Here is a 22,389-nt window from a genome sequence, read left to right on the forward strand (position 1 = left end):
AACATCCTGAAGATTATCCTGAAAGTCTTTAGTAAACTTAACCTGCGATCACTTCATAAATTACAAAGTAGAGCGAAAATGTTGCTTTGAAGCTCATTTATGTTGTAATTGCAACAAATTTCAAGGGAAGGAGACAAAAAATAGCACCACGGAGGCAACTATGCTAACCTAGTGTCAGAAAAGTGTTGTAATATTAGACAATCGCAAGCATTGACAAAATTCTCAAGTATAATGAAGGGGCTCGGCTGAGTCATTCTGAGCTTCAAGAGTTGGCCTCATTATTTTCTACAGCAATTGTAACACCAACTTCAGCTGGTCGTATGATCCTGTTGTTAAGCGTGTAGCCCGCCTGCATATGCCAAAAATAATTTACTTCACAGATAATCAAGGCAGGCTGATACAGATACGAGTAGGAGCTAAATGTATTACTTCCTAAGAACCAAGGAATTACATCACATCAACTAACGTTCATAAATTATTTCTAGATCAGAGCACTGGACATTACCTTGAGGACAACAGCAACAGTACCAGGAGGCTTAGAATTGTCAGGAACTTGAAACACAGCATTATGCCTGTTAGGATCAAATTGCTCATCGATAGATTCATATTTCTCAACACCAGCTTTTCTGAAAACCTGAAAATAATGCTCTCTTAGCAAGAGTATAATATGTACAAGTGAAGTGGACACCAAAATTAATTGAATTCATACAATCATGCGATCAAGATCAGATTTACCAAAACTATATGTGGCAAGAGGAGAAACATAATAACAGTACATTCAACAAAGTCAGCATTATAAAAATTACAAGTACACAGGTAAAATTTAAACTAAGATGATAGGAGGAGGAGGGGAGGTGGAAATCATAGAATAAAATTCAATTAACTAGGTGGTGACTACAATAAATTAAACGCTTTGTTTGGATAGCAAAGAAGAAAGAAGGGGAGGGAAAATGGAGGAAGGGAAGGGAAAAGAAAGGGAGGGGGAGGTGAGCTCCATTTTCCCTCCAAATCTCTCCAATTTTGGAGAGATTATGGTTATTATAAAGAAAGGGAAAATGGATCCCTCCCTCTCCTTCCCCTTCCTTCCCCCAATCTTTTACCCAAACAAGAGATTTTGTCCCCCTCCATTTCTCTTCTCTTCTTTTCCTTCCATTTCTTCCTATCCAAACAAAGTGTTAGTGTATGTTGGAAATATTACCTCAGCAAGCTGCTTTTCTGTCATTTCTACACCTTCCAGCAGGGTTTTCAAAAGTGGCATTGCTCCAACATTATCCTGAGAGACATCGATTTTATTGACACTCTCTCTGGTAACAGAAGCTGCTCTGCCAAGGTTGTCTGCAACATCTAGTAGATTCTTTGCAAAACTCTGCAGTATGAACACACAATGAGTCACAAAGTGTTTCAGAAGTGCTACTAGAGGAAATGAAGTATCCGAATCATAGACACAAACCTGCACTGCAAATTTCTTTGAGTTCTCTGCATCGCGACGTGTTCTTTCCATTAAATTCTCTAATTCGGCATAACTACGAAGAAATTTGTCTTTAAATTCAGCAAACTCTTTTTGTTTGTTCTCCAGGGTTTTCTCCTTCTCCAGCACAAGTTTTACCAGATCTTCTTTGGAAAGGTCATCCATGTCTTCCTCGGAATCTGAATCAGAAAAGGCAGTTCTTTTAGTGCCTCGACTCCGTCTTTTGACAGACTGAGACGTAGGTTGTGATTCTGAAGTAGAACCTTTTTCCTGACTTTGTGCAGAAGTCTCACTGTCTGCATTAAATCCCTCACCTGATTGCTTTGCACCATCAGCACCACCATTATCTCCTTTCTCAGCAGGTATCCCCTGCTCTTGTTCAGGAGATGCAATGGTTGACATTCCACGATGTGGGAAAGCAACAATACTACATAGTCCATTTGGCAAAGGAGATGCCTAGCCAAAACATACAAAACAGCTTTATTTCGTAATTAAAATATGTATAGAGAGCCAAAGACAAGATTACCATGCATTTCAAAAAACAAAAGTAAATATGTAAATTCACCATCAATGTGCGTTTAGTAAGGTCCATATCAGACATAAAGTGTTAAATCCCTCAATTCTCACTGTAAAAACTAGCTACAATGGTGTTAGGGATAGGAGAAGCAGACTTCACATGTACAAATCACTGAATCAGATAGCAGTAGCACTATGATCATACATGGACACCTAAAATCCAATTCTCATGGCAGCACCATATGAACATAATCTACAAGTATACAACTCTACAGGCCACCACAGATTTTAATGATAATTGAGAAAAAACCTCTTTGAAGAGATTCCAAAAACTTAAAAGCTCTCAAGTTGAATTCATTAGTAAAGAATGTATTGTTACTTAAGTAATATACAAAATTTTGAAACAAGAAAGGCTGGAACACAGGTAGTAGTCACGCCTCCACAATGAATTCCCCAAAAAATGCAATCTACAGTTATATTATAGATGTATGAATGGTGATGAAAGGCGTTAAAATTCTTAACAAGGTAAGATATCTTAAGAGAAATAACAACTTCCACTTTAGAAGGGAATGTCAGACGCTCAATACTTAAACTGTTTGATGGCAAATAACAAGGGAGTAGAAAATACTTTGGCAAATAACTGAAAACAACTTTAAGCGGCTAATCTAAAATCACTCTCATTTTGAACATGTAATAACTCATGTTTGAGTTTTCAATCCTACAAAATCCAGCCAAAACCCAGCTATCAACCCTGTAAGAAATTCAAAACACAGGCACCCATCTTCTGGATACACTTAATACCGTAAAAGACATAGGGGCAAGGAAGAGAACAAAGGTCATTCTGATCCTTACATGATTATGCTTATCACAAGGCACACAAACTTACATTGAAGAACAAAAAGTAAAGCAGAGGGTAAGCTAAGAATGTAGAGTATTATTAGCAAATCTATAACATTAAAACCAACTTTGGTCAAAAAAGAATCACCGCAGCAACCCAACTGGATTATTCACTACCTTCTGGCAATCTGGGGAATATTTTCCCTCAATAACGAAGATTTTCAATTTCCCTAGTAAACATATCCTTTATGACCTTAATGTATAACTATGTATTCCCCCTTCCAAGTAATAACCCAAAACAAGCTCCATTCTGCGCTTAAGATGCCCAAATCCATGATACTAGTAGCCAAGTTTGATCAAAGAATTATCAACTCAGCAACTCCACTATATTATTCATTACTAGGTAGCAATAAAAGGCGGGATGTCAACAAGAAAGAAAAATAATTTGTCAATAAAATAAAGGATCCCAAAATTCCCGGTCACAAAAGCAATTATGACCATGTAAAAAAAGGGGAAAAAAAAAAGAAAGGGGAAAAAAAAAAAGTAATGGTAATGGGTAGCGTATTTTTTGCAAGAGAAGTCCGATATCATGGTTCGTGGTAATGCAACTCTGTCCCCAACAAGTTTTTCTTGATAATTTTCCACTACCACTCAATACCACTTCTAAAGTAGTAATGGGTGGTGATGAAATATAAGTATCCATATAAAACATGAGGGTACCGTGGACAATCTCACTAAACTTCCCTTGATAATTGCACAAAAACAGCCACCAGATTACGGCCTACAATACAGGCCACAAATTAATATGCATCATTATTTGGCAACCTACTAGCCCCAACACTTAACAAGAGCAAGATAAAGAGATGAAAGTTAAATTCTAATCACTAAACTTTGCCTAGTGCATTAAGGCCCTTTTAGTTGAAGGGATTTGGCTGGAAAAGAAAAGAAGGGAAAATGTTTTAATATATTCTCATGTTTGGTTTGATAAATGACACGAGAATTTAAAGGAAAGTAAAGGGAGTGGGAGGAAAGCCTCTTTACAAATTTTTAGCTTTCATTTCCTCCCATTGGAGGAATTAAAATGTAAATAGAAAAATGGAAGTTGTAAATCAATTTTCCTTTCTCTTCCCTTTGTTTCCTTTCATCAACCCAAACATTGGAAAATAATTTTTTTTTTCCCTCTTACTTCCCTTTTACCCCCTCCCTTCCTTTCTCTTCTTTTCCTTTACTAATATTGAACCAAACAAAGCCTAACTAGTACTCCCTCCATCCCACTTTAATAGGCCACATTTAGGCCGCATATCTTCTAGTTAAATTATGAAAATGCTCATATAAATGGTTCTCTTACTTTATTTAAAGACTTGATCCATAATATTATAGTAAGTTCCTTGCTCTCAAAAATTGTATGTATCATCAAAAACATTTAAGACATGTCGAAAGAATATCACCCAACACGACCTCTACCCAAATATAGCCTATCAAAGAGGGATGGATGGAGTTTTAGCTAACGATTTGCTATTTCGAGATTTTCTAATCAATCAGCATATCCTAAACAATATGAAGTACATTACTAATATCTAAACCCAAAATTTTACCGCGGTATGGGACCAATCTTCATAAAATTTTGCTCCAAATTGATAAATAACTGAAGCCTTAAACTTCCCAGGCAAAAACCAATGATATAGAGCAACAAGCAGGCGAAAAACGGCAAAATAAGAGTTATAATATCAAAAAAATTTACTCAAATCACTGATCGCAGAATAAGAAATCAGTTCTAAAATTTCAAAATTGACATTTCAATACAATATTGTTGCTCTTGCAATTCATAATTAAGCAAAATATGCATACAAATAACAACTAACTAAGTTGAATTCAAAGAATCTAGCGTAATTCCTTAAACCCTAGCAAAACCCTGCTGAACAAAATGAAACCTGATAATAGCTAAAACAATTAACCAAAAAAAAAAAAAAAAGGACAAATATTCAGCAAAAATGGCGGTAAATTACCTTGCTGGAAACGTGGGGAAGAGAGTGAAATCGATTACATAGGACAGAAAAGGGGGAATTGAGTTGATGAAGAGGAGGAGGAGAGAGAAAGTAGGCCCGACATTGGGAAAGCGTAGTTCTCGACGCTCTTCCCAAAACCCTAGTTAGCGACATTTTCAGTGGTTTGTGATGGAGAAATCTAGAGAGAGAAAGAAATGGAGGTTGATGAATTGAGGAAGAAGGAAGAAATTGTGTCAAGGTTGAAGAAGGTTCTTGGAGAAGAAGCTAAAGAGTCAAGAGAGGGGTTCGAAACGGCGTCGGATTGGGGTGAAGTAGGTTAATGCTCGTCGTTTTGGGAGTTGATTGAGAATATTTTGATTTGGATACGTGGGAGTTGTGATTTGGGAGGGTTTTTGGAAGGGTTTAGAAGGTTTGAAAATAAGTCACAACTCCCACTTGCGATCGTAGCAATAATTTGGTGTGGAGAGCTTAATAGGGGTGTATAGGTGGCCAGAGCACGAAAATAAACATCTCATTAGGTGTTTGATGTTTTGTTTGAAATCGGAGAGTTTAATATCATGTGTCATGTTTGGAGACTTGATTGTTTCCATGGTTGAAAAGATGGCGGGGTGTCCCAAGGGAAAAAAGGTTTATGGATATTTTTCAAAGGGTTATTGATGATTGTGGCCTTGTGGGTTGAGAGATTTGAAATTTCGGTCTCGTGACACATAGGGAATTCACGAGAGACTTGCATAAGGAAGTGTCTTGATAGATTTTTAGTCGATTCAGATTATGTTTTTTAAGTTCCAATGGTGTGAAGTTCGTTATTTATATTTTTAGTCGATTCAGGTTAGTTTTTTAAGTTCAAATGGTCTGAAGTTCGTCATATTCCAATATTATAGATTAAACCATACCCCGACTATGCTCAAAGCTAGCAACTATTATGAACGAGGGTGAAAAGAAAAATGTTTCGATTTGAAGATTTGTGGCTTACATTGAGGAATGTGAAGTGGTAGTGGACTAGTGGCTACCAATAAATTAATTAGGAACATTTGTCAGAAACTATTCAAGATGAGCAGTTTTGTGAACAAATACCCGTTTTTTATTTATTTTGTTTTGTAAACAATTACCCCAAATATGCAAAAACTCTAGGGTTGTTTTGCAATCGGTGGTTGGCTTGTTTGACTGACTAGTTGGAAACATTAGTTGTATGGATTGACTTTTTAAGGTAGTTGTTTAAGATGACCGTTTACAAAAGTGTTTGGTAAAATTATTTATGGCTGTTAGCACTTTATTAGTGATAAAGTGGGCTAACAAGCCAAAAGCCAATAGAAAAAAGCTACTCTTATTAGCTTTTGGCAAAAAAGCCAACTTAAAAGCTATTTCCTAAACATATTTTTTTGGCTGTTTGACCAAACTAAAAAGCTAAAAGTTAGGCGAAAAGCCAATTGGCAAATACCCCCTATGTATAACATTACCCACTAACAATTTTCGTTTAGGGCTTGTTCACATTTACTAAGCTAAGCTGAACTGAACTGAACTGATTAGAGCTGAAGTGAACTGAACCGAATTGATTAAAGCTGAAATGAATTGAACTGAATGAGGCTGAAATGAAAATTTTATGAGAGAAGGAAATTACTATGAGTTGATCTGAACTCTGATTGGAGATGAAATAAAATGAACCTAAATTAAGTTGAATTGAATTGAATTTAAGCTAAATTGAACTAAAATTAAGCCGAATTGAATATACCCTTAATTTAACCGTTTATGAGGGACATGTTAATGGATAGTTGTTCACAAAAGTGCCCGCAGTGAATAAGTGAATATAAGCATAAGAGGAAAGTGAATGATATACTCTTAGAAAGTAGAGACCAAAGGCAAAGAGTCGAACACCCGAACCTAGAAGAAGCCACAAAACCCTCCGCAAACCCACCATCATCGCACCTCCATTTCTCGCTTTCTCTCTCATCCATCAACAATGGCGGCTGCTCGCAGTGCAATTTTGAAGTACATGAGGCTTCCAGTTAGACCTCTCGCTCAAAACCCTTCCATTTCATCTTCCTTCAATTCACTCTTCTCTCGCCGCCATTTTTCCGATGAGGTACGAGGTTCTTTCCTCGACAAATCCGAGGTCGCTGATCGTGTCATTACTGTCGTTAAGAACTTCCAGAAAGTTGACCCTTCTAAGGTTTTTTCATTTTTATTATCTATCTGCTGATTTCTAATTTGAGTTCTCGATCTTGACTATTTCGATTGATTGGTTAAAATGTTGTTGATTTAGATTGTTTATGTTTGTAAATTAGGTCAAATTGATTCAACTTATATGGATTTGTATCTTATTGTGTTGATTTTTGGTTATTTGGATTTCGAATAAACCAATTAGGGTTTTCCAATTAATTTTAATTTTGTTGTTGATTTTGAATAATTTTAAATTAGAGATCTTGCCTAAATGTGTCCATCGTAAAGAGTTGACGAAATGATTTTCATCGATACGCACCGAAATGGGAGTTTAAATTGCTTATAAATTAGAATCAGGGTCAATTTTGATAACTGGGTATGAAATCGAAAGTGTTCTGTGTGTATTTTGATGATTGTTGGTTCACATTCATGTGGAACTAGTAGAGTAGAAGAAATAATTGTTCTCTTAGAAGCTGGAATCCTAAGTGGAATAGGAGGCAGGTGCATTAGTTTATGTTTCGCTGTGTGATCTCGGTGAAGTACTTTTCGGGGCAATTGATGAATGTGTAGGCTCCAAATATCTTTCCACTCGCTTGGGACATGCTGTGTATGTTTGCTTACACGAGTTAGTGATTTAGAGAGCTTCCCCCCAACTGCGCCACACCATCAGTCCATCACTGTCCTAGGGTGCCAGGGGTGGGTGTATGAGACTTGGGAATTGCACAATCTTTATCATATATAATTGAGCTGTCCAGATGGTCAAGCATGTGATGCCCTGTATGTAGCCTTCTCATAGGAGTATAGGACCAGCATATTTAGTTTCGGTTTTTTTCCCTATGTATGTTGTAGTCTGGAACATTTTCACTTTTCTATTGCTTGTCTTAAGAATTATATCAGTATCACTGTGTTTTAACAAATTTCATTTCTATTAGGATGTCATATTGCTGGATTGGCATATACGTTTACCCTTGACCATCCCTCAGAGCTATGAATGATAATTATGTTTTTTGTATGTGGGTGTTATTTGTTGGTTGTTCTGGCATTAGGACTTAAGAATGAAGGATGTAATTCTATTGCTTACAATAATTTTAAAATTGTCCCACATGACTACCCATCTTCCCCATTTCACTTTTAACCATATCCATTTGCTTGTTTAGCAGCATGGCTATGGGTGACTCCATGACTGTTATGTGTTTTGTGGTATTTGGTTGTAAGTGGTCTTATGTTTCTTTGATTTTGGTCTTTTCCTATTTGTTCCGCGTGCTGTTAGCGTGTTATTTCATTTAAAAAGGGACTATGAGAAATCGTATAGATAGACTTGGTCACACATAATGCATTTGATTATTCATACTTGTAATATATCTTGGGATTGGAGGTATATGTTTTTGCAAGTTTGCAATGGAGTCTGTTAGTCATGTCCTCAATTTGGAATAGTGCATATTATCAGCATTCAGCAAATTAGATAATAGTTATTCTATAAGGAAAAGACTATAAAGTAAGGCGGGATGATTATAGAAATAATATTTCTTGAGAATTAGTTAGGTACTCTTATTGGTATATATTGTAAAAAAAAATTTATGCATCTTGTCAAGTCCTCTTGAGGAATTGCAGCTATAGCTTTACCAAGGGTTTTTCCCATCCACCATGAATCCTTAAATAAATTTAGAATCCACCCATTGCCAACTACCCACTTCATCCCTATCTTTTCGATTGAGTCACCGCTTTCAGGTATCAGCGCATTTAATAATCCTACACCTTGCAAATTCCTTTCCAAAGAGGTGAATTACTACATTTGGCCACAGGCTGAGGAACACCAACCTTCTTTCTCATGTATTACTACGTGACACCTTCATTCATAGCGCATTAGGAAGAGTAAATATTCCCCATCCCAACTTCATAAGAATTGCTTCATTGTTCCGACTCATCCTCCCTATATGCCTGTACCCCCATTACTTATCCTCCCTATGCCTTAACTCCCATTGGCCTTTGGTTGGCAAACCTTCTCCCACTTAACAAGATGGGGCTTCTTCTCATCCGTATACCCCCAGTTAAAGATCTGCTGCGAGCTTCAATCTCTTCACAAGTCAATGTTGGCAGCTTAACCATTTGCATTATATATGTAGGTAGGGCCAAATCACCCTTACTCAGGCAGTCATTTCGGTCCGCCAAGGAAAGCTGGTTGATTTTACATCCACTCAATCTATCCCGAACTTTATCAACTGTATATGTCTAATGGAACACCAAGATACTTGCCTAGGTTAGATGTAAGAGAAATCCCTACTATTGGCTTCCTTATTCCTCTCCTTTAATGACTATATGCAAGTGGTTCATACTGCTCCTCTCATCAGTAGCTCCTTGTCTTCTACAGTGAACCAATTCCCATCCTAACCTCCATCCTATCACTTACCATCCCTTTCCCCAATAGCTATTTTTGATCTTTTTCAACAAACATCCAGATATATTGCTTACTATTGTGATTCTTCCTTTTTTCTCTGGTAATCCACTGGATTGGAGGCTTGGAGCATTTACAAGGTATGCTGGTGTCTTCATCTGAAAATCTTTAGCCCAATAAGCCATTCAGCTTAATCTAGAGGAAATGCTCGATGCCCTGCTGGTATTATCTTTTTCGCCTGAGTTTCATCACTGCCCATGTCAAGTGAATGTATGCGTGTTGTGAGATATGGCAGCTAATACTGCTGATTGCCTAGCCTGTTAATTGCAAGGAAATATTACAACTATTAGAATTAAAATGCTAGTATGTGAGCACTTGTTTTTATAAAGAAACAGATGTGGTTCTTTATCTATTTCTTTGCTTGTCGGACATGCGAATGCCCATGTCTACCCAGCGTGTTGTCCAAAATTCAACCTGATATACTTTAGAAAGTGCACCTATTGGCTGCCTTAACACAAAAAACAAAGTCAGTCAGTCTTTAGGACATTGGTAATACTCTTATCAAGAACAAGAATTTGTGCATGTTTTGGAGTATCAAAAGAGTGAGTATTAGAGATTGAACCTGCTTAAGATATTTTCTGGATTCAGGTCCTCAACCACCTGCTTCTGCTCTTTATATCTGCATTTGTATATTGGCTGTACTTGCAATTTGTCTTACAATGCCTTTTCCTTACATTCAATTTGGTCTTAATGCCTAAGGTTCTTATGCCCTTGAGTCCATGACTCTCTTCCAACATCAGGACTTGTACTGGGATGGGAGGATTTGTTTTGCATTTTTGCTTATATTTTATCGCTTATGCTTGTTTATGTCCTCAGGTTACTCCCAATGCACACTTCCAAAATGATCTTGGGCTTGATAGTTTGGATTCTGTTGAAATTGTGATGGCTCTTGAAGAAGAATTTCGCTTTGAGATTCCAGACAATGAAGCAGACAAGATCAACTCCATCAATATGGCAGTTGACTTCATTGCATCTCACCCTCAGGCAAAATAGATGGAGAGTTTTGAGGGCCCTTTTTCTTTGCTCTCTGGTTTGATATGGATATTGCTTTAGAAAATATTTAGGGCTGTTCTTTCACTTTTAAACAATTTAACGTGTTTGTCATACCCTCTTAAACTTGAGGTGGTCTTTTCCCCCTTATCCAAATACATTATTGTTGCATTTTACGTTTGTGATTCTTGTATTTGGAGACCATTTTTGCAAGGCCGGTGTTACAGTGGTATCATTCCGCCAAGAGTTTAGAATAATTGTTGTACATCTTGAACAAGGTAATAATCGACTTTTTATTCATGCGTTGTTATGTTATTCTCAATTAACTCATGTTTTAACACTGCTGCTGCTAATAATTTATTCTGGTGGTCCATTGTCACTTTGTTAGCCTCCAACTTTGAAATTTCTTTGAAATCTCTATCAGCTTGCCGTGTTGCTTCCTTTTCCCCGCTATATACTTCAGAGGTCAAGATTTTATGGGAAGACTTTGAAGTAGACTATTCTAATAGAAGTCGCCCCAAGTCTTCTCGTCTTAGTCTATGAAAAATATTCGTTTGCATTTGATGGGTAATTTCACAACTAAAACAGTCATTTAACTCTCCTCTTGTATCCTAGAAATTCAACGTCTTTGAAAGCAGATATTGATATGATTATTGCATAGAGAAATATTTTAGTTGAATTTCAATACCGCTCTTATGAAGTGTTTCTAAACAATAGGAAAATCGATAACATGTGTAGCATAAAATCAAACAAAATATGGCAACAACGTCATAGCCTTATTGGATTGTTTTATAATAAAGTTCTTAAATCATGAACTCTTTTACTGATATCTATTACCTCCGTTTCTTTTTAATTACAACAAAGTAATTTTTTATGTTTCACAAATAATATTAACTAAAAAGTAACGAAGATAGTAATAAAATTTGTTAGGGAAATTTCCACTTTGTATTAGTATGTGAATAATAGTAAAATTTGTCATGAAAATTTCCACTTTGAATTAGTATGTGAATACAACTTGAAAGAAACTCAAGAACCCCACACGATGTGGAGACTTAAATTCATTGGTTGCCGCAATATTTCCATCAATTCTCATTGGTTATATTCCTAAATAGTTTAGGACCCTACTAAAAAAAAGAAGGCCAAATGGTAAGACTGTAAATACAAGCCAAATTTGAGCCATTTCCATTATATATTTCCTATAACTAGCTATTCTTGCTGCACACCACCAGCAGCAACAACACTAGCAGTATGCCAATGGCTTGGTTTGGCGTAACGCCTTCGAAACTTGAGCTTCCATCACTACTACTTTCTCTGCTGCTTGTATTACAGTTGTTATGTTTTATCCATCCAGCACTCTCAGAAGTTATATTCGAAGAGCGATTTGAAGGTACTCTCTTTTTACATTTCACTTGAACTTATATTGATCATGCAGACATGCACAATGAGCTAGGAGTCCATGCACAGGGGCTTTACTTTTGTTATTATGCTGCTGTGTTCGATGTATTCGAGTCTAAATTTAACTTTCGGATTGTATGTGCAGATGGTTGGAAGAGCAGGTGGGTGGTATCAGACTGGAAACGAAGCGAGGGAAAAGCAGGCACATTCAAACATACAGCAGGAAGATGGGCTGCTGATCCTGATGATAAAGGTAGGTATCTACATGCCATTGAAAACTACAGTACTAAACATAAAACATCATTTATACCAAGAATTTTTTTTTTTTGTTTGGCAGGTATTCAGACTTCAATTGATGCAAAGCATTCTGCCATATCTGCAAAGATACCAGAATTCACCAACAAGAACAGAACATTGGTCCTTCAGTATTCCATCAAATTCGAACAGGACATCGAATGTGGTGGTGGTTATATAAAGCTTCTATCTGGATTTGTCAATCAGAAGAAATTTGGTGGAGATACTCCTTACAGGTTTGCCCTCACACATCAATCATCCGGTTATTAGAGGTGGAATAAGGTCATTAGAGTCGGGTCATATTATGTTCTGATCAAAATCTTTTTCAAGTTCAAGCTAAAAAAATCATGTAGCATACATTACATAACCTATATATGAAAGCTTTATGATTATATTTGAAGTTTGAATAATAAGTTGGAAATTTTGTTTTCTTGGCAGTTTGATGTTTGGACCAGACATTTGTGGTTCAGATACAAAAAAGCTTCATCTTATCTTATCATACCAAGGCCAAAACTATCCTGTAAAGAAGGACCTGCAATGCGAAACAGACAAGTTAACACATTTCTATACATTCATACTTCGGCCAGATGCTACTTACAGCCTCCTTGTTGACAATCGAGAGAGAGACTCAGGAAGTCTTTACACGGATTGGGATATCCTTCCTCCGCGAAAGATCAAGGATGTCAAAGCTAAAAAGGTCAGAAATTTATCAGGATTTCATTGTATGAATATTGCACAAGACTGGATTATAACACTTAAAAATTATTCATCATTTTCTAAGACAACTGTGTTGCTTTTAACTTTTGTAGCCTGCTGATTGGGAAGAAAAAGAATATATTGATGATCCTAATCATGTCAAACCTGAGGTACAATGATTTCATTTCTCTTTAAACTGTAGTATTTTCTGTATTATGCAACTGTTACTATTGTAAGCTAATCAATTGTATTATTACATGATCATGACTGAATTGCAGGGTTATGATTCAATACCATCCGAAATTCCTGACCCGAATGCCAAACAGGTGACTTGACTGTTTAACACCTTTTTTCTTTATGTGGGAGTGTCTAAAAAAAGCATATGTAGGGCAATTACAGCATATTTGGGACCAATTAAAATGTTGAACAAGTCAATATTGTCTCTTATATCCAATTTACATTAAGCGAAGTAGGTAGAGGTGGCAAACGGATCATTTGGATAGAGTTCTGTTTGAGTCATATAATGATATATTGGTAATCAGACAAATCTGTCTAGAGTAACATCTAATGTCTTGAATTTTGCTAATGTCCTCTTGGTAATGGTCAAACAAAGTTTGGTTATAATTGAAATCGAAAACTGAATAACAAATCTTGTCTCGTTTGTGTTTCGTGTTTGGACAGCCCCCTAATTGGGATGAGGATGAGGATGGCTTATGGAAACCTCCAAGAATACCAAACCCGGAATACAGGGGGCCATGGAAGAAAAGGGTAAACTAACTCAATTAGACTGCATATTAGCTATGATATAGTGTTTCATTCTTACTCAATCAGCTCTGAAAATTTGTTCTTTTTACTAGAGAATCAAGAACCCCAACTACAAAGGAAAGTGGAAGACTCCATGGATTGACAATCCAGGTATAATCAAACCTTAGTTTCAATAAGCTCGTATTTCGAAATACAGCCACAAGACAATGAGATTTAATGAGACATTTTGTTGTTTTCAGAGTTTGAAGATGATCCTGATCTTTATGTACTGAAGCCTATCAAGTATGTGGGTATAGAAGTCTGGCAGGTAGGAAACTAACCCATCAACTGTCTTAATGATGAGTAAAAATCGAGCAAAATTTCTATTAAAATTAGTTCGTTTAACAATAAGTTGAAGAGAACGGGGCTTTAGTGACGTGCATTCTGAATGCAGGTAAAAGCAGGATCAGTGTTTGACAACATTTTAATATGTGATGATCCGGAATATGCAAAACAAGTAGTTGATGAAGTTTTTGCCAATAGAGAGGTATTTGTTTAAGATGAATGCACATACACTTTAATAATTATCTGAATTGACAGCACCTAAATGTTGTTCATCCTGTTCATTACCATGCTAGATTGAGAAGGAGGCGCTTGAAGAAGCAGAGAAAGTGAGAAAAGCGCAAGAGGAGGAGGTGCGAAATGATCCATTCTCTATTATTTTTATTTCCAGCATTATCGGCTTTGAAATCATGCTAAACAATAATTTCATGATTTTCTGTGTACTCTCTGCAGGAATCTCGAAGAGCAAGAGAAGAAGGTGAAAGAAGGAGAAGAGAAAGGGGTTATGATCGACATCCACGACACAAGGATCGCCACAGAGAGCGTTACAGACGGGTATGAATGCATCATTTTAAAGTTTGTTCAGTTTCAGAACTCTCTGCTGTCCCTGCTGATCATATTCGGTTTAATAGCTGACACTGTTTGTTCTTGTTGCAGCATCATCGCCGTGACTATCTTGATGATGATTATCATGTAAGCAATTATTAACAGTGGCTGTTTATGCATACCTTGTTTGATAATCAGTCATATACAAGTTAGTAGAATTTTTGTCATACCAAACAAACAACTAAAATGTGGAATTATGGTTTTTGCAGGATGAATTGTAAGGGCTGTACAAGAGTATTTTGCATCACACAGTGGCTTTTTGAGCGCGATTTTGTTCCATCATCTGTTCGTCGTCATATTTCCTGTCAAAGGCTGATATATTAGTTCCAGTTCACCTAAACATTTATGGGTTTTGAGATATTCTTCTTAGAAATAGATACCTGAAGCTATTCATAAATGAAATATTTCCGTTTTGAACTGCATATATATATATATTATACATTAGTTCCAGTTCTCTTTTTTTTTTGGACAAGCTATTTACCTTATTGAGGTCTGATTTCTATTTCATGGAATTAGTTTAGATAAGTTTAGTGGTGGTGTGACGACATTTATATAATACTCTGGATCAACTTTGAGAAAGGGGAGTAATTTTTTAATTGGTCTTGTATGGACCCGGTCTACAATAAATTATTGTAGACCCAAAATTTGACACTTTCAAATAATATAATCACATTCTGGATGATATAATCACTTCTTTAGATGATATAATTATCTTTTTGTGAGTCATATTTTGATCTCATATTAAACCATTTAATGAGATTATATAATTATCTTTAGGATGATAAAATTTAAAAATCATCTTTTGAATGATGTAATTTACTATTTGATACTTTTTATAATGATAAATTTAGTTTTTGAGCGATATATTTACATAACAGTTTCAAGATGATATAATCACTTTTGTAATAATATAATCACATTTTCGTATGATATAATCACATTCGTATGGTATACAGTATACTAGAAGGTTGGGTCTACAATAACTTATTGTAGACCGGGTCTATTCTAGTTTTTATTTTATTTAAACTTGATTTATTAGAATGCTTCACTGAAATAGGTCAAACCTAATAAAACTAGCTTAATTAAAAACTCCAAATTTATTGCTGTCAACTAGCAAATCTTGTGAACTTGCAAATCTCACTTGTAATAAGACTTTTGGAATGTACACAATAACTCCGATCCCTTTGAGATGAAGAGTCAATCCCACGACGGTAGGATGTGGAGCGCCAATGATCCTAACTACCGAATGAGCCAACCATTCCATTCAATGCATACATATATCAATTGTAAATTTGCAAGGAAAATTCTTTGACAAGAATTAGCATCATAAAAAATTAAGCAAAGAAGAAAGACTTGAATGAGCAAACAAAATTCATTGACTAAACAATTATGAAGTACCAAGTCGAATTTGGTCCAAGTTACAAAGGCCAAGTGCTAAAATGGAACCTAAAGTCACAATCAAAACATAATCACCATATAGAATTTGAGCCATATTGATGTCCTTCCTAAGGCTAAATGCACATAGTAATCAAATTTTGATGTGACTCGGAATTCACACTTCCAATGACATAAATATGTCTATATCGACTATATGCTTTTTAACAAAACTTGAGGGCCTTTGACAAAAGCCTCCTGATTTCTTCAAGGAACTTGGTTAATGATTAGTTGCACCACATAAGCCCATTACAGCTGCAGAAGAAAATACCAAATAGTTATTACTTGTAAAAAAAAAAAATTGATATCATGAGTTAAAATTTGGGCTCATAGGGTTCTAGTAAACCTCGAAACTGAAGACATCAGTATCACTAAAGTTGAGTTAAGGTAGTTGGTCCGAAATAATTGCATATTTTCATAACCAAGGCCCTATTCAATTCTATCGAGTCTTACTAAACCGAGTTTTTATTATTATACTAGAGTGTAGTGTTGTTTCTATCCATCACCAAACAAATTTTTGCACACTAAAAGACTTTCCTAGATTGATTGTAAAAAATTGGAAATTCAGAAAATAGGGCCTACGTATGATATTCTTATTTACAAAATTCTGCATAGTAGCATATGATAATATCCAACAAGGTAAATATACTTTCAAAGGTTCCTAAAACAGCTAATTTAATGCCTTAGGCAGACTACTAGAACATGTAGATCAAGGTAAGGTGACAACCATATTGTGCATGATAACACAGAAGGTAAATATACCAGCTTTCCCTAATATACATGCCCCAATGCGCATGAACTAACAATCAAGTGAGACTTTTGATTGACTAAAAATGCTGGTAATGTATATAGTTCATGAACAGTACAAGTACGTAAAGGACTAAACATATACACTACTAAACCATTCCCAAAAGAATGTTAGCCCTATATCACAGCTGTTAAGCTGATATGTGATTAAAAAAAATTAGGAATAAGATTTAAGAAACCTAAAGTAATCAGTAGCTTCCAATAATAGACTATCTTCTTCGTACAGCTGCATTTGGAGCCCTTCCTGGTTGTTGCCCTCCTCCTGCTTGGCCAGTGGCCTCCTCTGGCACGTTCAAAGCTTGTGTCATACCATTCATAATCATCAGCCCTAGAGGGATCAAATACATCCACTGCAACAAAAGATTTCAAGAATATTTGGTCAAAAAGTATTAACCAGGAAGGAAGGCTAGTCTTTTTCAAATAATCACTCACATATTTCGCCCAAAAGGATTTCTCTGGTTGATTCATTGCCTCAGCCTCTGCAGTCTCCTCAGGAGTCTCTTCAATAAAAACAGGAGTTCTGTTGAACAAAGGACAGCATTGAGCATATGCAAGAGGCAGAGCAGTAAGTATTGAGCAAAAGATATAAAGGAATTCACAGAGGTTTGTTAACATGATCTAGGATCGATTATTTGGATCAAAGAAATTCCTGACATGAAAACTCACTAGCAGTTTTTTTTTTTTCTGATTGCTACCCCATACTTCTTACTCTCTTTGCCAATAATTATGCAAAGTAACCATGCCATGAACACAAAGAAAGAGCTTATGATAAGAAACAATTGACGGGCAATGACTTATTAATAAGCAACAAAATACCTTATACCTTATCCCTAGCATTGTATCACTTATTAGTAAGCAACAAAACACCGTACACCTTTTCTGCATTTTTTTATGTGTGTGTGGGTTAGGGGGAAGCTTAATAAAATTAATTATATTAATTAAACCTATATTCAAATCTTTGTCCCAGGACCCCAACTGCTTGACTTTTAAACCAGGAATAGGAGCTAGTACAAGAGAGCAATAAATAGGCATACCTTGGAGCCAGTTCGCTGTATTTCAACACAGAATGTGAGTTGAAAGACCATTTGGAAGGCTGAAAAATCATTAACATCTAGAATTCAGTTGCTTGTCAAAAAAGAATTAGAGAGGGAAGAATATATAACTAGCTGTGCCTGAGTAGATACAAGCAAGTAGGCTTGGGAAAAACTCTACACAACTTGTTCTTCAAAGACAAAGTCAAAAAGCAACTTGTAGATCACAAAGTAGCCAACAAGAAAGAAAGAAAAAAATGCGCTTTGTTCTCCTCGACTAAATATATTCAATGAATCTAGTTAAGCAAAAAGAAGTTAAATTACACAGAAATAAGTTGAGAAGAACAAGGCCTTATTCAGTGAGCATTCTGGGAATCTCTTAAAAGGCATGTAACATGGCTAATAACACCAGCTTGCTACAGTTGCAAAACTGAAGCAATGCTCCTCTTAGAATATAAAATGCAATAAACTGATTGTACATAAAAATAGGTCATTGAAGTTCATGTGAATGAAAGAGTAAGTTATACCACCACATGCAGGGAAAAAAGGGAGGGGTAGAGTGGTTTATGGGTATTTATTAGTTAACTTTCATTCAAAAAATTACACGCTTACACCTTTGAGGAATAAAACAAAAAAACAAAAAAACAAAAAAAAAAAAAAAAAAAAAACCAACACCAGGAACAATATAAAAAAAAAAAAGGCAGAATAGAGAAAAAATATAAACTAACAAACAGGATAAGGAAAAAAAAAGAATTAACTTACAAATTTTAGCTGCCGAGGATATGGGCATGCCCCAAAAGAACCATAGTTGACAGCCAATATGTTAACTCCTTCCTGCAGACCAAATATATATGAAAGACGCTCAATTTAATTACTTGTGAGCATAGACCATGAACAAACTACATATACTGGAAGAATACAAATTTTTTTTTTGAGTAAAATTGCAGAGTGCAGACAACACAAGCAGGATAGGAAAATGTCAAAAAAAAACTATACTTCAATTTCTTGTATTACAACACAGCCTCGTGGCACACATTTAACAAAGAGATTAGATGATATTCACTAACTAATAAATCAACTTAATTATTACACATAGTACCTAACTATTCCCTATTTTTGGGGTTAAATTATTTTAATAGATTGGTTTGTTTTACCTTCTCGGATCATCTCCAAAAAGTGCATTGCAAGTAAAAGAAAACGGAGGAAGTATACATTACAGAAAGTAGCAAAAATTAATCAGCAGAAAACTATGATTACAACACAAGCATCACTTGACAAAGTTAACAAGAAAATCAGATGAATATAAGTAGATTCATACCATGTGTATGACAAAGTGTTCATCCAAAGCCTCCCTAGCAATACATCTCTGCATCAGAAGAGCAATAGACTAAGCATAGAAAGAAAAACAATTGCATAAAAGCAAAAAACGCCTGGCACTCAGCAGCATGAACTTTACTGACATTCTCAGATTTGGACTGGAAAAATCAAGCAACCCTTACATAATATAAGTTGTAGCAGGTATCCTTAATAATCTTACAATCAGCACCAATCAAGTACAACACGACTTCCAATACATAAGCACAGAAACTAAGGATAGCAAAACATAATAACAAAGACAACAATACACAAGAATTAATGAGATCCGTTAAGGGATGGCCCTGTTTACAAGGTGGAAACTTTCTAATATTCCAAATAGATAAACTAACATGGAAACATAAGCTCAATAATAAAAATATATACTACTGCAAAATCACATGAAATAATGACCTAACCCAAAGAATCGGTGTAACAAACAAAGGTAATTAAAGTTACTGACCACTCTCTTTAACCATGACCATCAAAGACTAAGGACATCAGCCTTAGTAAAGCAAGACTCGCAAGGGATATAACAAGGAACTAACTTAATGCAGCTTACCGCCTTTACAGCTGAAACAGTATAATTCCTCCCTGGAGGACTCAAGACATTGGATGGAAGTCTTATTTTATAAAAATCATCTGTTTGCAACAGTTCCTATACATATAGATACATCAAAACCATAAGATAAGCTATTAAGGACAAGTATAGAATGAGCACAAGCTAGGTATCAATTTTCACCTTGAATTTCTCCTGCTCTGAGTCTGTCAAGGTGCTCCTTGACAACCGCAATTTGGTTAAAGTCTGTTACCATCAAAATATAATGTCAACCAACCATATTGCTATGAAGCTTCGAGAACTAGGATTTCTTTATACATTTTGATCTCGAACTTGCAATAAGAACTTGGCCATTGTGTTAATTGCATTGGTATATGAACTTATTTTCTAAGAATAAAACAAAATTCTACAAAATCCAGAGTATTTTCAGTTACAAATCCAGTTTTTCACCATTACAGACCCTCAAAGTCAACATTCTACCAAAGCTAGAATAACAATACTGCTTCTTTAGTTAATTAAACATTAAATTCCAGATTTGCTCAAAAGGATCAATTTATAGATTTAAATTCAATCTAAATTCTTAATACAATCCTCAAAACCCTAGAAATTATGATCAAATTCATCTTCCTCTAACCCATCAAACCCCACAAAACCCCCGTAATTCGGATTCAATTTCCTCCACCCAAAAAACCCAGATTGCATCAAAAAATCAATTCAAAAATACCCAGAAAAATCAAATTAATGGGTCTGAATCAAAAACAGTGAACTGACCTGACCACCATGAGACCAGGATTTAAGACGAGCAGAGAAAGTTCCAGCATGGGAGAATTGGGAATCTCCGAAAGCATGTTCAACATTGAATTGAAGCTTAGAATCAATATCAGAATCCGACGATCTCCGCCTTGTTGTGGTGGGTGTAGCAGCGGTGGTAGGAGGAGAAGGAGTGGAGGATCGTGGGAGTTCAGATGATTGTTGCTTTGAAATTCCTTCGAATTCATCGTCTTCGAGAAGAAGTTCGTCAGATTGAAAGGAGAGAGATTGAGAAAAGAGGAGAGAGAATGAGAGGGTGAGTAGGAGGAAGAAGGAGAGTGAAGTCCTCATTGTTGCTGGTTGTCGTGGGAGAGCAGGGGAGGTGAGAAGTGAGAGAGTTTCTTGTTGTGTATAAAGGGGTGGTTTGATGTTGCCGGAGAGAGGGGTTGTTGATTAGACGTGGGATGGCGGGCCGAGAGGTGCGGGCCACAAAGACAATGATGTAAACGGAAATAATAAAATGATACCACGGCTATCATACTGTAAAAAGTCATGTCGTGTTTATGTTAGGTCTCGTAATTTTTGTCATTTTCACAATGTTCATTAAACCTATCGACAATCATGTGAGATGTAAGAAAATTACATAATTATGACCATTTTAACTAAATGGGTCATATTCAGATTAGTTTCGAGTCATGTTGTGTCGATTTTCGTGTTTTCTCTTGCATTCTCAATAACTTCGTGTTCGTGTCATGTCGGTTTCGATCGTATTGCCGTGTTATCTATACTGTACTTGGGAGTTGGGATAGCCTTGAATGTGCAAGTCATCTACAAACGACCATTACGAGATATAGTTAATAACTTCCTCTTGCTGTTTTGTAGACATAGGCCCTGTTTGGTAGTTAGCTTATTGGGGGTATATTAGCTTATTTGACTAACTTTAACTGATTGACTAGTCAAACAAGCTAATACAAGTGTTTGGTAGTAAGCTTATTGAAAGAGCTTATTCCACTAAATAAGCTCTTTTTGAAAAAGCTCATTTTAGGAGCTTTTTCAATTAGCTTATTCATTAATTATTGTGAAATGACACTTATAACCTCATTTAATTTAAAATTCTATCTAAACTACCTACCCCACAATTAGCTTATTGGTCATTTCACATACTCAATCACCTTTAAGCTATCAGCTATTTACCAAACACTTTTATATAGGCCCTGTTTGGGAGAAAGCTGAAAGCTGAAGCTGATTGAGTTAGCTGATTTTGACTAGCTGATTTTATTAACTGATTTGACTAACTTATTGTATTAACTGATTATATAAAAGTGTTTGGTAAATAGCTGATAGCTTAAAGGTGATTGAGTATGTGAAATGACCAATAAGCTAATTGTGGGGTAGGTAGTTTAGATAGGATTTTAAATTAAATGAGGTTATAAGTGTAATTTCACAATAATTAATGAATAAGCTAATTGAAAAAGCTCCTAAAATGAGCTTTTTCAAAAAGAGATTATTCAGTGGAATAAGCTCTTTCAATAAGCTTAGTACCAAACACTTGTATTAGCTTGTTTGACTAGTCAATCAGCTAAAGTTAGTCAAATAAGCTAATATACCCCCAATAAGCTAACTACCAACAGGGCCATAATCAGTTAATACAATAAGTTAGTCAAATCAGTTAATAAAATCAGCTAGTCAAAATCAGCTAACTCAATCAGCTTCAGCTTTCAGCTTTCTCCCAAATAGGGCCATAAGCTTAGCTAGTACATTGTTAGTACTCATACTTCGCATTGAAACACATCGTTACAAACTCAACTTTGTTTATACTTCTATTTGTTCATAATTTATATACCGTACTTTATCATGATTATTAAAGATACTACTAAATAATTTATAATAACTAAAAATCAGTAACATCAAACAACAATATACTATTTAGTAAAATAAAGAATTTATTCAGT

General features: G+C 35.6%; 4 protein-coding genes across 6 annotated transcripts; 2 read left to right on the forward strand and 2 right to left on the reverse strand.

The window, feature by feature from the left end:
• Positions 1–96: 96 nt before the first annotated feature.
• Positions 97–5,082, reverse strand: LOC145626350 (grpE protein homolog 1, mitochondrial-like). 3 transcript variants are annotated; one of them, XM_081678774.1, is made up of 6 exons: positions 4,828–5,082; positions 1,783–1,924; positions 1,451–1,647; positions 1,199–1,366; positions 506–634; positions 97–349 (listed from the first exon to the last, which is right to left on the reverse strand). In XM_081678774.1, exons 1-6 carry the CDS (start codon positions 4,978–4,980, stop codon positions 263–265), a joined length of 876 nt encoding a protein of 291 aa, XP_081534900.1. In that variant the 5' UTR covers positions 4,981–5,082; the 3' UTR covers positions 97–262. The 3 variants fall into 3 exon arrangements, with proteins under 3 accessions (XP_081534900.1, XP_081534899.1, XP_081534898.1); XM_081678773.1 differs by having other exon boundaries at positions 1,732–1,924; positions 4,828–5,081; XM_081678772.1 differs by having other exon boundaries at positions 1,451–1,924.
• A 1,579-nt stretch (positions 5,083–6,661) lies between these two features.
• LOC145628560 (acyl carrier protein 2, mitochondrial-like) lies at positions 6,662–10,741 on the forward strand. The gene is made up of 2 exons (XM_081680889.1): positions 6,662–6,994; positions 10,253–10,741. Exons 1-2 carry the CDS (start codon positions 6,785–6,787, stop codon positions 10,427–10,429), a joined length of 387 nt encoding a protein of 128 aa, XP_081537015.1. The 5' UTR covers positions 6,662–6,784; the 3' UTR covers positions 10,430–10,741.
• An 853-nt stretch (positions 10,742–11,594) lies between these two features.
• Positions 11,595–14,953, forward strand: LOC145628559 (calreticulin-3-like). Its single transcript, XM_081680888.1, has 14 exons — positions 11,595–11,813; positions 11,967–12,074; positions 12,159–12,351; positions 12,554–12,812; positions 12,925–12,981; positions 13,090–13,137; positions 13,493–13,579; positions 13,669–13,726; positions 13,816–13,883; positions 14,010–14,102; positions 14,194–14,250; positions 14,351–14,452; positions 14,555–14,590; positions 14,713–14,953. The coding sequence occupies exons 1-14, from the start codon at positions 11,675–11,677 to the stop codon at positions 14,722–14,724; spliced, it is 1,317 nt and encodes a 438-aa protein (XP_081537014.1). The 5' UTR covers positions 11,595–11,674; the 3' UTR covers positions 14,725–14,953.
• An 894-nt stretch (positions 14,954–15,847) lies between these two features.
• On the reverse strand, positions 15,848–20,910 carry LOC145626351 (uncharacterized). The gene is made up of 9 exons (XM_081678776.1): positions 20,459–20,910; positions 19,871–19,933; positions 19,691–19,786; positions 19,094–19,141; positions 18,538–18,609; positions 17,779–17,837; positions 17,177–17,264; positions 16,924–17,094; positions 15,848–16,192 (listed from the first exon to the last, which is right to left on the reverse strand). The coding sequence occupies exons 1-8, from the start codon at positions 20,786–20,788 to the stop codon at positions 16,954–16,956; spliced, it is 897 nt and encodes a 298-aa protein (XP_081534902.1). The 5' UTR covers positions 20,789–20,910; the 3' UTR covers positions 15,848–16,192; positions 16,924–16,953.
• Between the last annotated feature and the right edge of the window lie 1,479 nt (positions 20,911–22,389).

The sequence above is a fragment of the Chenopodium album genome, chromosome 4 (assembly GCF_948465745.1).
Source record: "Chenopodium album chromosome 4, dcCheAlbu1.1, whole genome shotgun sequence".
In the NCBI taxonomy this organism is placed as follows: domain Eukaryota; kingdom Viridiplantae; phylum Streptophyta; class Magnoliopsida; order Caryophyllales; family Amaranthaceae; genus Chenopodium; species Chenopodium album.